The sequence below is a fragment of the Enoplosus armatus genome, chromosome 19 (genome assembly GCF_043641665.1).
Source record: "Enoplosus armatus isolate fEnoArm2 chromosome 19, fEnoArm2.hap1, whole genome shotgun sequence".
Classification (NCBI taxonomy): Eukaryota; Metazoa; Chordata; class Actinopteri; order Centrarchiformes; family Enoplosidae; genus Enoplosus; species Enoplosus armatus.
In genome coordinates, this window is record NC_092198.1 from 12,683,211 (window position 1) to 12,697,927 (window position 14,717).

The 14,717-nt window shown below is 43.6% G+C and overlaps 1 protein-coding gene across 1 annotated transcript in view; it reads left to right on the plus strand.

The window, feature by feature from the left end:
- The first annotated feature begins 333 nt into the window (after nt 1-333).
- Nucleotides 334-14,717, plus strand: part of stxbp5a (syntaxin binding protein 5a (tomosyn)) — an 84,417-nt gene continuing 70,033 nt past the window's right edge. The window contains exons 1-2 of the mRNA XM_070925641.1: nt 334-471; nt 2,734-2,831. Of these exons, the coding sequence (XP_070781742.1) occupies nt 334-471; nt 2,734-2,831 (236 nt within the window). The remainder of the gene's footprint in view (nt 472-2,733; nt 2,832-14,717) is intronic.

A 14,717-nucleotide genomic window follows, 5' to 3' on the forward strand; every position in this document is an offset into this window, starting at 1 on the left:
GGGAGGGGAGGGAAGCCGAGAAGAAGAGCGGAGCCACCGAGACGCAGTGGGGCACAGCACGGACTCCGAGCGAATTACACCGACGCACCAACATCCCAGCAGCCCGTCTCCAAATTCACACGCCAAGAAGCGACCTGTGCGACGCGCGCCAGAGCCTTCCAGCATGGAGACTGCGCTAAAAAACAAGCACTAAAATGTGAGATTTACAGAGGAAATCAGACGCGAGAGAGAGAGCGAGCGAGAGAGCGTGTGTGTGTGTGTGCGTGAGAGAGAAAGTGGCTATCCCCTTTATCTTTTGCGGGTGATCTCAATTCTGTGCTCTGCAGTCTGAAAATGAAGAAGTTCAACATCAGGAAGGTGCTGGACGGCTTGAAAGAGGTTTCCTCCTCCACCCCGTCTGTCCAAGTGGGGCCACAGGAGAACCATCTGATCCAGGAGACCATCCAGTCCGACCATTTCCAGCTCTGCAAGGTGGGCGAGCCTGATGATTTTATTATACAGCTGCTTTCATTCCCTTTCCGCACGTAGTCTTGTATTTTTTTTTTTAATCATTCACAGTTTGTACTGCATCCCATCTCAGGATACAGCAGGTGCGAGTGAGCTCCACAATAAATGAATTAATGGACAAAGCATTTCGCTCTGTAGTCGTCTTCTAAACTATAAGGAGCACCTGCTGGCTTAAGGTTTATTTAACATTTGGCAGTAATCCCTTTCAGAAAGAGAACCATTAAAGCGCTCTGTGCTTGTCCAAGGCATGGTAGGTAGCCTGTAACATACCTAACTACAATGCGCATACTGTATGGCGAATGCGCACTGACGACAGGACCATACATATTAGTAAGTCCCTTTATGGTTGCATGTATTTGTCCTGTCATTTCGCCAAGAAATCTCTCAAAGCAACTAGTTATCTTGGGTATGGCAATATGGGGTATTATCCTCTGTGAAAATCCCATCGTTTTCTGTATGTGTGCTTGGCATGAGCTGTCATATCGAGGGGCTGGGCCAAACTGATCCCCTCTTGCATAATCTGCTGAGTTTGGATTAGCAAAACGGTGGTTTCTGCTTCATGTGTGCTGTATGTGAGTGTGTGTTCGCAGTTGTATTTTCCTGGCAGTGCCTCTCCATCCCCTTCCTCCCTCTCACAGACACACCTCTCACACTCCTCTCTCTTTCTGCTTGCTTTGTCTCCCTCACACACACACACACACACACACACACACACACACACACACACACACTACTTTACCCCCAGATCATTGATCCATTGGGGACTGATGGCGCCTGAAGTGAGTGGGGGCCCGTTTGGAAAAAAAAAAGGTCTGAATTGGCCACAACAACAACAACGGATGGGGTTAATAAACACTCAATTTTAAAGCTATGCATGCAACATCTTAGCCCACTATATTGTTGAATCAGGATTTCCCCAAGTTTACCCTAATGGCTTGGTGTGGCCTTTTTCTAGACACCATTGTGTGACTGCTATTGATTTCCCCACATATTTAACCCCCACAATTGTAACAGGGTTTGTTTGTGGATTCTTTTTAAGGTTTCAGCTGTAGAATTACTAATAAGTCCATGAGGAATTTGTAGGTTTGTAGGTTTAGTAGCTTTATGAAATGTAGGCTTGTGCAGTTTTCTTGTGCTGGTGCTGAAAACACAACCTTTAGGTCTGGTAGCTACCACGGTCCACGGTCCATTGCCAACATCATGGAAGAGTTGTATGATTGTTGTCCTTGTCTGTTTTGGAGACATCAGCAACCAACCAAACACACCAACATAAGGTGCAGAATTCCAAGGCTAGGGCAGATTAACTTTTTAAAACTGCAATCATCTTAACAGTGGACAGAAGTAATACATTAGAGTGCCTGAAGTGATGACTAAAAAACTAGATAACATAATCTAGAGTCAAGTCAACACACCTGAGGGCTTAAGGGATGTTGTGGTCTAGTGGCTAGAAAGAACAGCTCAGAGATTTGCAGGTTTGATTGACACCACAGCCTAAATATGTCTATCAACTGCCTGGCATCTGATTAAAGTTTCTTTGAACAAGACCCCATCCTCCTTCCTGCAGCTTCACTGTCTGTCTGGACAGAAACTCTCTGAAATGTTTCTCTGCGAGGAAGGCAGGTGTCTCTGCTGCACTGAGTGCTTCTTATGTAACGTGCTTTAGCCTTCTGCCGCTAAGCAAACAAATCCAACAGCCCACCACCGGCTGATTGATGCCATAAAGCTACAGTCACACGCAGGAATATATAGAGGGTGGACAAAAAAACAGAAACACCTGATAATGCAATGCACTCCAATAGAAGTCCCTGCAACAAAACATAACCAAATGCTCCCTTTTGGTGTGTTTTCCAGACTTCAGTGTAATCACGACTTCATGTGGGAGGCGGTGAGAGAAGGAAAACGAGATAAAAAGGGAGAAATGAGAGAGAAGAAATCTCAAAATAGCTCCATGATTATAAAAGGATCCTAAATAGCGAAGCCAAATATCAACCAAGAACAGGGTAACCATGCATAGAAAGGGCATTGGTTCCTTTTAATTTTGTCTTGTCTGTGCAATTTCAGGCTTTACATTTCTGTTTCATAACACTCTCCGCATCCATCTGGGCCATTTGTTTACCGAAATGATGTGTGTGACATCCTTTGACAAAACAACGCCCCTGCTGTGAAATGCAAATTGATATGGTCTCTAACACATTATCTTTTTTCATCTTTCTGCACATCTCTCAGACTGTCCGTCATGGATTTCCTTATCAGCCGTCGTCCATGGCTTTCGACCCCGTGCAGAAGATACTGGCCATTGGCACCCAGAGTGGGGCTCTCAGATTGTATCCTTTCAGTTGCCATTGAGCTGTTCTAGGTTACTGTGGCCTGTCGCAGCTCCTTTGGGTCCCCACATCCCTTGGAGGCAGCAGCAGGTAAGCGAACAGATGTCTGAGCTGCCATAGTCAGTTTCTGATGTACACTGGTGGAGTTTCAGGGTATTTGTAGAGAATGCTGAAGAGTTTTCAGTTGCGTTTGTGGGTTGCCTGTCACCTTGAGCTCTGTACTTGTGAGCTTCAGCATCAAGAATAAACTTTGTTAGTACTACTTCCAGATGTTGTCACATGGTAAGATAATGCTTAAACAATGGACCAAGAGCAAGCTGAACTCAGCATCCCTTAAATCCCACATTTTAGCTGCTTTTACTGACGTTGCACACTTGCTCACGCATTTTAAATCACAAGAAATGTCACTGAAAAGTCCACATTTAGCCGCATATTGAAGTATGTGCTGCAATTCAGCTGGAGAAGTGAGTGGTTGAGGTAGCTTGCATCGGCTTCCTTGCAATATGAGGACGTTTACACAAACGGGGACAACAGCTTGTGATGAAATGGCACCGTGGGGAGTCGTATAGCTTGAGAGAACGCCCGCGAGCTCGCCTGTGTCAGGCTGCTTTTACAGGTCCTCCATGTGTTCTCCTGCCTGTCCGACAACCTTTGCCAGCTCATTACGGTGTGATGAAGAGTCCGCCTGGCTGTCCCTCGTTCCCACCTGCTGGCAGCTATGGCTGTGACTCAGACTTGTTCACCTGTGCTGGAAAGGTGAGGATAAAAACATAGACATTCACAGGCAGAGGAGGATGAGCATAGAGTCTAGAGAGCCATGTTTACCAGACTTCAAACCATGTGCCTTTAGCATGTTCTCTGTTCTTCTTAAAAGCAGGGGACAGAAGAGATAATGATGTACCACTTTTGTCTGGAGATGACTGAATGAAGATTTACAGATTCAATGGAAACCATCAATTTCTCCTTCATCCAAAGCAGAGCACATTCTGTCAGTGGTACACATGTATTAGAAGATAGGAGATGAAATCCCTCCTCTGGTGAAAGTACTATGTCAGGGCTGGTGCAGGAACTGGTGAATAAGCTTAATGGGGCTTATGTCTTGCTGGCTGGTACATTACTCCTGCGAGCTCCAGACTGGGTAAACTCAGTATGAGAAACAGCTGTCCTCGAGCTGTAAAAAAAGCCTACAACCAACCAGCTTGCAGATGAAAACGCATTCTGCCTCAGACTATCCCAAGTTTGGATGAAACGATCTTGTCAGATGGTTCCTACTGGCTGAAACTGGTCACTTTGAAATTGAATGAGCAGAGGAATCTCTCTTGTGTTTGACTGATGTGGATCAGATAGAGTCTTATCTGAGTCAGGGGAAGGTGAATTGGGAGTCATCCATCTATTCTTTGGTGCCGATTCTCTTCGCGTGTCATTTGCTGTTTAGTCAGCCCTGTCTCTTTATCTGATGACAACGATACCAATGTGGCACAGAGGAAGGGGGCATAATGGAGATTCCATGATTCATATTTTTTGCCTTGTGGTGCTGTAGCTCGTGGGTTTTTAGATGCTTTATTTTAGTTTAAGTTTGAACAGGTTGCTTGTTTTGTGACAGCCTGTGACTCCTGCGCTGATACACATTTATGTCCTGGAGGTCATTATTTTTGCAGTTAGTGGCTATCTCGCAGCTATCGGTGTCTATGCATGTTTGTGTGTTTGTTTGCCTCGCTGGCCTGCCAGGACATTTGGCTGCACCTCTCTCCCATGGAGGATTACAGGAAGTGGCAGATCAAGGGCCTCAGCCTGGCAGTGTGGCAGAGGACTGAGAATTACAGCAGGAACAGGAGGTGTGTGTGTGGATGCGTACATGTGTGCGAGCGAATATGTGCATACATGTCTGTGTGCGTGCGCGAATCCTCTGAGGAGACGTCTGATCCCTCTGGCCATAAAGCCAATCACTTCTGTGATCCCCCCCAAAACTGTCCCGTGTTTGATGCTCGCCACTGACTCTGCTGCTGCCTCCACTGTCCAGCTGGGAAGATGACAATGTCCCTTTGGTGTTGTCTGGAGGAGGGAAAGAGGGGAACAGAGAAAGAGGTTGGCGGGAGAGCCAGTGGAGCGGACAGGCCGATAGACGAGGGAGAGCAGAGAGAGGCAGGCTATCCCCTGCTTCAAGATCTAATGGCCAAGAATAGAATCCTTATTGATCTGTGTGTGGTAATGCACTGAGACAGATATGCCCAAGTGCACGCACACACACACACACACACACACTGCTGTCAGTTGTTTTCTGGGCAATATCCCAGCAGTGAAAAGAAGTCGTGAGCATTCGTAAAACAGGTTTCGCTGTGCAAGAAGTCCACGCATATTAGCTAACCATCGGATTAGCTGTGTTCTAAATTGCTGAATGAAAAAGGTGTTGAGACAACCGTCCTTATTGCCTTGTTTTGTTTGTCCTTTATTGCTTGACCAGACAGAACTAAATTTGTTGCACTGATGCCACTTGTCAGTTTATCTAATGTGGCTCAAATCCAACACAAGACTCTTTGGCCATTAGTTTAATGGTGGTGCTGTTAAACAACATCCGCAGCAGGTTGTTGACACGGAGCGTTTGTATCATAAAGCCAGCATCAATAGACAAAAAAGGTGGGGCTAGTCCAACATAATGAGCTGCATCCGTCCATCAACCACATATTATGAACCATCATCAGAACTAAACATGATGTTAATTGAGATCCATCAGCCTTGAGACAAAAAGATTACATTATCCAAAGCTTACAGCCTAAACTGAGGGGAAACACTTCAATACTACACTACAATATAAAGGTAAAACTAAAGAAATAATGTTCAAAATAATGTTCCAAGTCCTGCCTAATAATTGAGTGTGAATTACACTATAGATTATTACAATTCCTTATATAGGCGTTAGGAAACTTACACAGCAGGAAAAGGAATTATAATCACCATCAGTGACCTGTAGGGTGGACAGAGGAACCTCAATAGGTTTTGAGGACCAATACCTACAATTTGTATCCTGTGCTTTTAATAACCAGCTCTCCAATATTTGGACATAATCCACCTAGGATGTAAATAAGAGTTTTTTGATTTATAGAAAAAGGCACCACACTTGATAATTGAAATGTATACTCTGCTGGTTCAGTTTGTGTGTTAAAGGAAAGCACAATGTTGGTGGAAATGAGCAATTTCTCCAGAGCACTATGTAATGGGAGATTCTGTCACTCCCTGACAGAAAACATGGTGCTGGGGCCTGATTGGATGATTTTGGCATCTTACTGCCATCAAACTAGAGAGCATGTGTGTGTCTATTTGCTGGGTGGTCTGCAGCTGCGTGTGTAACAATGAGGCGGCTCACCTCTGCAGAGAGACGGCTCTTTACTGGTGGTGGCCAGGGGAGATGGCAGCGCTATAACTCAGAGACTCCCTGTGAGCCGGCAATAGATCAAATTGTCACTCCATGCTCTGCCAGATTATCTCATCGGCAGGCGCAGGACATCATAGGACACACACACACACACACACAGTTATTATTTCATGATAGACATTCGGAGGTGGCAGGGGGTAACAAACACATTTGTGCTTTCACACATGCGCACACACTCACACACACACACACACAAGCATATGACGGTAGATGACTTATACAAATGTTAGTGGATGTGCACACGCAAATACTGTCTGAGTACCGACATACGCAGAAGGGCAAACATTTGCATGTGCAGGCGGACAGTGGTGCACCCATGTTTGCAGAGTACACACACACACAGGCTTTGCAGTAACTGCTGTGACTGGCAGTAGCCCTGTGCAGCTTTTGGTCGTAGCACAGATTGACTATGACATATCTTCGCCATTAATCTTCCTTCTGATTCACTCAGTAACTGTGCTACCCTCCAAGCTTCGTCTACGGTCATGGGAGAGCCTTACTGAGCCTTGAGTCCTCTGACTGGACTACTGAATGGGAAATTAAATAGAAATTGTAGCTCAGCAGTAGATGTTGGAATTTCATTGTTATAGTACATCCAAATTAAAGCGTCCAATTGTAGTTTACAATCTCTAGAGATCTTCACAGTGTGGGCAAACTTTGAATTTCAATGCATTTCAATATATGTGAGCATTTCCCAAAGGATTCTAATGTGATTTCAGCTGTTGTTTCACAGATGGTTCACCGGTGCCTCACTGACTGTATATAATTTATACATCTGTGATGATGGTAATGGATTTTGATTGTAATGAGCGATTACAGTGACCATCCTTTATGCATTTTTTCAGTATCTTCAGAAACGGAGGGATGGTAAATGGGGAAAAAGTGCATGCGTCGCTCTCTCTTTCCAGTTTATTGCTTAAAGAGTGTGGGAGCTTCTTTTCAGGTCACAGATAATTTGTTTATTCATTTATTCTTCTATCTGTTTTGTTGCATCTCTATTATTCTTTCCCCCCTTTTCACTCTCTCCTCACTGGGGCTGCCAGTCGCAAGCTAACTCTCCTGGATGCCTCTCCATAGTGCAGACCAGGCCTGGGGTTGTGTGTTTGTGTCTGTGTTCAGTTATGCAATGTGCCGGAGCAAAGACGAGGCTGACTGAGACAGTCTCATCAAAGGAGTTAAGCTGCTGCCACTGTTTGTATACAGTATGTTTCATGTGTTTGCATGTGTTATCAATGCAAGCGTCTATCTTTATTGACCACATACAGCTAGCTGTGTTGCATCTGTGCTCCTGTGGCGATATCTAGGAAAATTCATGCCCGTGTCAGTGGTTAGTGGGTTAGCTAGCAGTAGCATACGGGTGAAAGAGGAGCGGTATCACACAAAAATCGAGAGGGATTATTATCTCATCCCAGTTGACCTCATTTTACTTTTCACACAAGTGGGACAAGGAGTGGGGAAGAGAAAGAAGAGAGAATAGCTTGAAATTAAGTCATCTCATTGCATCTGATGAGAGAGTTTAATGGTGTGTGTATGTGTGTGTGTGTGTGTGTGTGTGTGTTTAAAGAACTGCTGGTAGGGTTGGAGGAGTCAGCTTGTGTCTGCCAGATGGTATTTAAAAAAAATGGTTAAAAGTAGAGTCCATGGTGAGGTCACTAGAGAGCTGCAGACATGTCGCTTTCATGTCATTTCAGTGCACATCAACTTTACACCATTACTGGAACAAAAAGGGTGTGTGTGTGTGTGTGTGTGTGTGTGTGTGTGTGTGTGTGTGTACCTGTTCACTGTAGTAAGGTACTCTTAATCAAAGACCCCTCGTATATTGGGTTTCATCTTTCATGCTCTCCAAAAGCACTCAGCCTCCTCTGTTCTATCGGTTCTTAGAAATGGAAAACAAATTTTGCTGCATCAGTACCACAACAATGTAGCTGCCGCGTCTCTCTGTCCAATATCCTGACAGTGTGTCCTGCTTAAGTCCTTTAGCCTTGACAAGCACCAAATGGGATCTGGGTTTAGGATGATTAAAGTTGTGCTGCCATGTTGCTTCTCTTCAATAATTTAGTGTACATTTAACTCCAGCTTTTACTTCTCTTACTCCCCGTCTCTTATCTCTGCCAGCTCCTGTCTTGCAAGAAACGATAGTCCTGCTTGTGTGTTTGCATGTTCAAGTGAGACGTATGACTTTGAAGGTTAGTCATGTTTTACCAGTTCACTAATGGAAACGTGCACATGCCAACAAACAAAATAAAAAGACATCCTCGCACAGACTTTCTTCCTCCAGTGAGTCATCACAATTCGGGAAGCCATGTGATATTTTTGTTCAATAGAAAGCAATGTTATTGGAGGACAAGAAATCTTGATGACCTGGAGAAAGGTTAACAGCGAGGGAAGCTGTTTGCGATGAATACTAAAGAGGTTTCGTCTGGAGCTGCATGTGTTCTTGGCCCTGTTGTCAAGGTTTTTTTTTTCTTCGTAAATTAGGATCATCATTGAACCAAAGATACATTTAACATTTATTTAACTTTGATACAGGAGGAAAGAATTGATGTTCAAAAAGCACTGTCTGCATACAAAAATAATAGAAATCAAGCTGTAGATTAGTGTGTGTGTGTCAGCGGAGCCAGCGCTGAATGAACACATTGTTCCAGAGGTCTCCATTGAGGGCTAGATGCATATCACACAGCTTGGAAGACCTTTTTTGTAGATTAGTGTGTGTGTGTGTGTGTGTGTGTGTGTGTGTGTGAGAGTGTGAGATACGGAGCAGCAGTGCCGGAGAGGTCACCAACCTCTGCACTAATTATTCCCAACAGACGGCTCATCATAAATACACAGTGTCATGTGGGCTGGAGAGAATAAATTGGTTCAGATTTGTACACATACACTCAGAGGGCGTTCCAACTGCACTGGCTGACGGTCGCCTCTATTCTGACTACATGTGGACGAGTAAAGCTACAATGTTTTGACCAGGCAAATTATATAGTGGTTGCTCTGCTCTGGGATTGCTTGTCATAATGTTTTGAAGCGCTAATTAGATAGCATTAATTGAAAGCAAACATGAAAGAACAAAAAATTACTTTCAAACTTGACATCAAACCCTGATTATGGATGCTGCAGTTCTGTAGGCATCGTTTTACATTTGAGAAGTTGTTGAGAACTGTGAGACTTTACAAACTTGGCAGTGGAAATGAGGAAGCATGCATCTCAGACCTGGCTCAAGAGTTGAATTTGAGAGTGAATTTGATTAATTGTTCCTTCCTATATATATATATAAAAAAAAAGCTTTCCAGATTATTACAACTTGGTTATCTTTCCTATTTGTAACATTATTTATTTGTTGTCGTTATTTGATGCGATCTGAGAGCACAGTGACATCGCGAAGAAGAGGTCTGACAAGACAAGGAACAAGAGCGGACAGATTCTGAACAAACCCCTCGGTTAACCAGACTTATTTAGAAGTGAAAACAAAGGCGATACAGTTGTAAAAGAGCCATCAGAGTTTCCAGACAGACTTCCTGGTTTACCTTTGACCATTACTGTGACAATGTTGCCCTGATGCCAAATATTAGGTGCGGTGAGTATGATGTGCTCATAACAAATACAGCAGAAAAAAATGGCCAAAGCTACAAAAATTAGACCAAATTGTAATAAACTGGAAATATCCTTTAACTGTTTGGAGGTAGGAGTGGTGATTTTACAATAATTTGGGATTTGAGCCCCATCTAACCAATTTGTGTGCAGTATCCTTGGCAACAGACTTGCTGCACCCCTCAGCCTTGCAGAGAGTGACAACCAGGGACATGCAGTGCTGTCAGCCTGTTGTGATTTATGACAGGATTTACTTCACACAACTGCCTTTTCAGCATTGCTGGAGCCACTTGTATGGACCATGTACCTACTGTATTGATTTGTGCTCATATAAATCCTGGTCAATATGCTTCTTTACTGTAACAGCGCTCTCATGACCAAAGGGTTTGACCACTGTCCAGTCGCCACACCACAGAGGTCCCTCACCATCAAGAGTCAAGTTTCCAAAGTAAATGAGCCTGTGCACTCTATTGAATTCATTTGGTGTCACTGTGCACGGCGTCTGACTGAGGAGTTATGGTTTGTGTACATTAGTGTGTGGTAACAGTATGCCTCTTATTGATTTCAAGTTGTGGTTCATTTGTAAGTCTGAGGCTTTCATTATCGTGACACTTTGGTGAACTCCCTGAGGATTAAATGCCAGTACTTCTAAAATCATGCTAACAGCAATTTCTTTTCAACTGTCAAAACTAAAACAAATGACCCTGGTTGCCCTTTGTCTATAAATAAGGCAGATTGTCCAGTACTACCTGTTGTTTTCGACTTGCCCTGAGCAGATTATTGTCCAGTGATATAAATATCACTTCATCATACAAGCTGTAAATCTGGCGTCTCAGTGAAATGTCACTGTCGTGTTTCAAATTATACATGACAGCGACAGAGACCTAGCCCTATGAGATCAATTTAAATGCATTTTTGAGGTTGAATGAGAATGTGATGTCTTTCAATTACCTTCAGTATACACATTGCAAGCTCGGGGATAGTTGAGTAGTGACATCTGGTCTGTAAGCACGTGTTCGTCCACAGGTCTGGGACTGAAGCTTTCTATGTTTTCCTGCTGTACAGAGAAAGAATTGAAATACAAAGTGAGACGTAGTTTTGTGTTGGAAAACGTCGTAACTGAATAACTGTTACCATTTATTCTCAAGGTGACCTGACAGACTCAAAGGTGTCTCCTTGACAGAATAAAAATCACATTTGATGAGCTAAAAATAAAAGAATAGCTTCTCAGGTGCTTGTTTGAATATAGCATTAGTGTCGATGGCTGACACTTGGTGGTTTAGCTTGACATTGTTGTTGAGGTGTGGAAGTGTGGCAGGGCTGAGTCTAAGTCTTGCTGTCAGGTTGGCACAGTCCCTGTGGTGCTTGTAAGGCGACTGGCTTACAGAACGCTGTGAAGCACAAAGATTTTGTCGTCTTGCTTTTCTCCATGCCCTTCATGTGACCTCTAGGTTTTACTTTTTACGGGGCCGCACCGCTAAATTAACTGTGAAGTATTACTCCCTCTATTCTTTCTCTTACTTCATCTCCTGTTGTACCACATGCTGCTTTTTTAAATCTCTTCTCTATAATTCACAGTCCCAGCGATATGATTGTTGAGTTGTTTTGGGATTGTAGGATTTTTCTAATGGGATTTAATGATTTTTTTGTGCTCCGGGTCCCCCTGCGGTTTCTCTGCAGCTCATTATTTTTGTCTTACTACTGTAGGTAATCTTCCACTGTCTCAGGGGGCACCCCCCCATTTTATTGTTTCATATGTTTTCCTATCATTTGTTTCTGTAACCTTCTCTGTCTCTCAAGTGCCTTATGCAAACATGCAGAGGCTGATGTTGCAAGAGTTTATGTGTATTTTAAAGTCCACCACATGCTCTTCATGCCCTGCCACAACACAGTAACTCGCTCATACATGTAGGGTAATGTTAGGATGTGCTATCATCATGATGATGATGATCTGCCATACCGTGTACCAAACATGGCAGGTTTTAAAAGAAAAGTGTGTGAATGCTGCCTCATCTATAGCCTTGTTGTCTGATTCCCAACCGTCTGGATCAAGTGGTGAGAGGACCATACACTACTTACTGTTTTAATCTTGAAACATTTCTGTTTGAGCAGTAAAAATCCTTAGAGTCAACATATTGTCATGACAAACCTTTATAATACCTATGTATGCGACAGTTCAGATGCAGATATTGCAAATATCCAGTGTTTATAGTGAAGGTCATGCTGGAGACATTATATAAAAGTGGATCTCAGTACACAAGTTTAAACAGGAAATTCAACTTAAGTCTGTTTTAATAATTGAATAATCTATTGATTGTTTTCTCAATTAATTAATTGTTTAGTCAGATAGTAGTGAAAAATGTCCCTAACAAATATTCAGAGCCCAGGTTGACGTCTTCAAATAGCTTTTTTTTCTCCAACACCTAAAGGTATTTAATTTACAATGATTTATAAAGAAAAGCAGCACATGCATACACTTGACAACCTGGAACCAGCAGATGACTTAAATTGTTCATTGATTATCAAAATAGTTAATAGTTAATTTTCAGGTGAATGACTAATCGATTAATTGACCGATTGTTTCAGCACTAATTGTAATGACATGACAAATTAGTGAAAGCCTTTAGCCTGCCAGTCCAATTATTTTCTGCTCACCAGGATGTCGTTTGATGTGTTATTGTTATGCTGCTTGGCATTGTGTCAGTTAGTCAGGTATAGTGTACTGGTTCAGGATAAGATTGCACCATTGCAACAACCCTTTCCTGACCTGCTGAGACAGAGGCGTACAGGCGACGAACCATGAGCACCTAATGGCCATGGGCTGTGTAAATGGTTGGTTATGACCTTACTAAAATCTAGACGCTCTGTCTCTGTCTACACACACACACACACACACACACACACACACACTCACAGAGGAGGAAAGACAGAGAGGTTCCCAAGGTACCAGACCTTGAGGAATTGCCTGTCACCGCGTTTGTGTGTGCTGAGATGTGGGTGTATGTGTGTGCCAAGGCTCGTGCAGACAGAGACAGAGCTGCATGTGATTTCAGCTGCACACATACGGTAGGTGTGTGTCCTTGCCCACGGTCCTATATTTATGTGTTTAGCCTCAGAAAGGCCTTAATATCCAGCAAAACGTGCATGCAGGTAAGCCATCTGTTATGGCAGACACACATTTTTCTGTAATTTTATTCCTTCAAAGTGTAAGTCCCAGATGTAGTATTACACAATTTGAGTCTGACTGTTCTATTTCATGCTTTTTTACCTTCTTTGCTAAAGGCTAATTTCTACATCAACTCCAGCTGGAGAATATTAGTGTCTCTGTCAGCTCTAGCTAACAAGCCTAGACTGCCTATGTGGCCATGTGGGTAACGTTGCTTATGGGTATATTATGGAACACATACTATAACTGCATATTTCACTTGCTACTGTTTTAACTGCACGAAATCCCCTCAAGCAGAGACAAGCACTGCCCTCTTTGCAGCACATGCTCCCAGTTACACGATAAATGTTAGCTAGTGTTTACATTTGCACACCAGCCTGACAGGGTGCTTATGATGTTTACCTTTAGATAATATTTGGCACAGTCATGTCTTCCACTCACGGCTATGTTCTCCCGACAAAAATATTTCACATCAAGGCAAAAACAGCATTTTAGATGCTGTCCTCCAGCCTGTCCTTCTGAAAATTAACCAAAGTGGGGCTGGGAATTGGGGAGGGGTTGTGGCTCGGTGCTAGGCTAGCTCAGTCGGACCACCAGATGGCTTGCTAACACTACAAAGAGTCAAATCCATCTTCTACCAGTTGGATGGCCACATTTTTACCCACTTAGATCAAACTAAGTGGTAATCGCAGGTTTAAACAATTTAATTTCAAATTCTCCAAATTCACTCAGCTGCACTTGTAGAGGAAACAGTGATTCGTCATATTAGGTTGTTATGTAATTAGATTTGTTTTGAAAAATCTTTGATGTGTCAGTAAACAAACTGGTACACTACGATACTTGAGGCAGCTTCAGCCACAGCACTTGTTGAGGACGAAATGTGTGTGTGCAGAGCTGAACCCACAAATGATCACTTTTAGTGTAAACACAGCTGAACTCCGTTTGATCACAGCCTCACTTTGGGATGTGCCGTTTATTTTGTCTCCCTCGACTGACAGCCCGTCATGGGCCTGCAGTGTTTCTGTACTTCCTCCTCTTGCTGACTGTGGCATCACAAACAAATAATAGACATTTTTCCACAGCTCAAGAGAGAGGGCTCTAAATATCCGCTCAGTGACTTAAGCCTTGCTGCTGCCAGCCTAAATAGATGACATTTTATAATGGACTTTGCTTGAGCAAAGCCAATGTCCTAGACTAACTTTAGCCGTCTGAGGCTGTGATTCTGCCCAGGACTTGGCAGCACATCCCCTTGTCAATAGGAGCTACGCAAATCTTGACGTTTGCCTTCCTCCGCCCTGCTGGTGGCTGCGATGATATTTATCCTCCTGTTGCTCCTCTGTAGGCTGCCCTTTAGCATGCCGTCATGCTGAGCGCCTGCCGGGAAGGCACACACATGTGTCGCATGATGTGATGACTCAGGCTTTAGTGCCTTGCCACATGGCTGTCATGCGCACAGCCCGCCCCCCCCCCAGTTCTCAGCCTGTCGGTGTGTGTGATATAGGCCTATATATTTAAGTGCGTATGAGTCCATGTATGTCCAGCATGTGTGTCTGTGTGTGGAACGTGACTGGCTGAGGGGCTGTTTGTGCTTTTCCGTCTGATTGAAGCAGAATGTGGATTATGTTGTGATGTGAAATGTGGGAATAGGGGGGAAGGGCAGACATCTCAGGACTTGAGGGGACTTATGGGGAGGATGGGGGAGAATGAG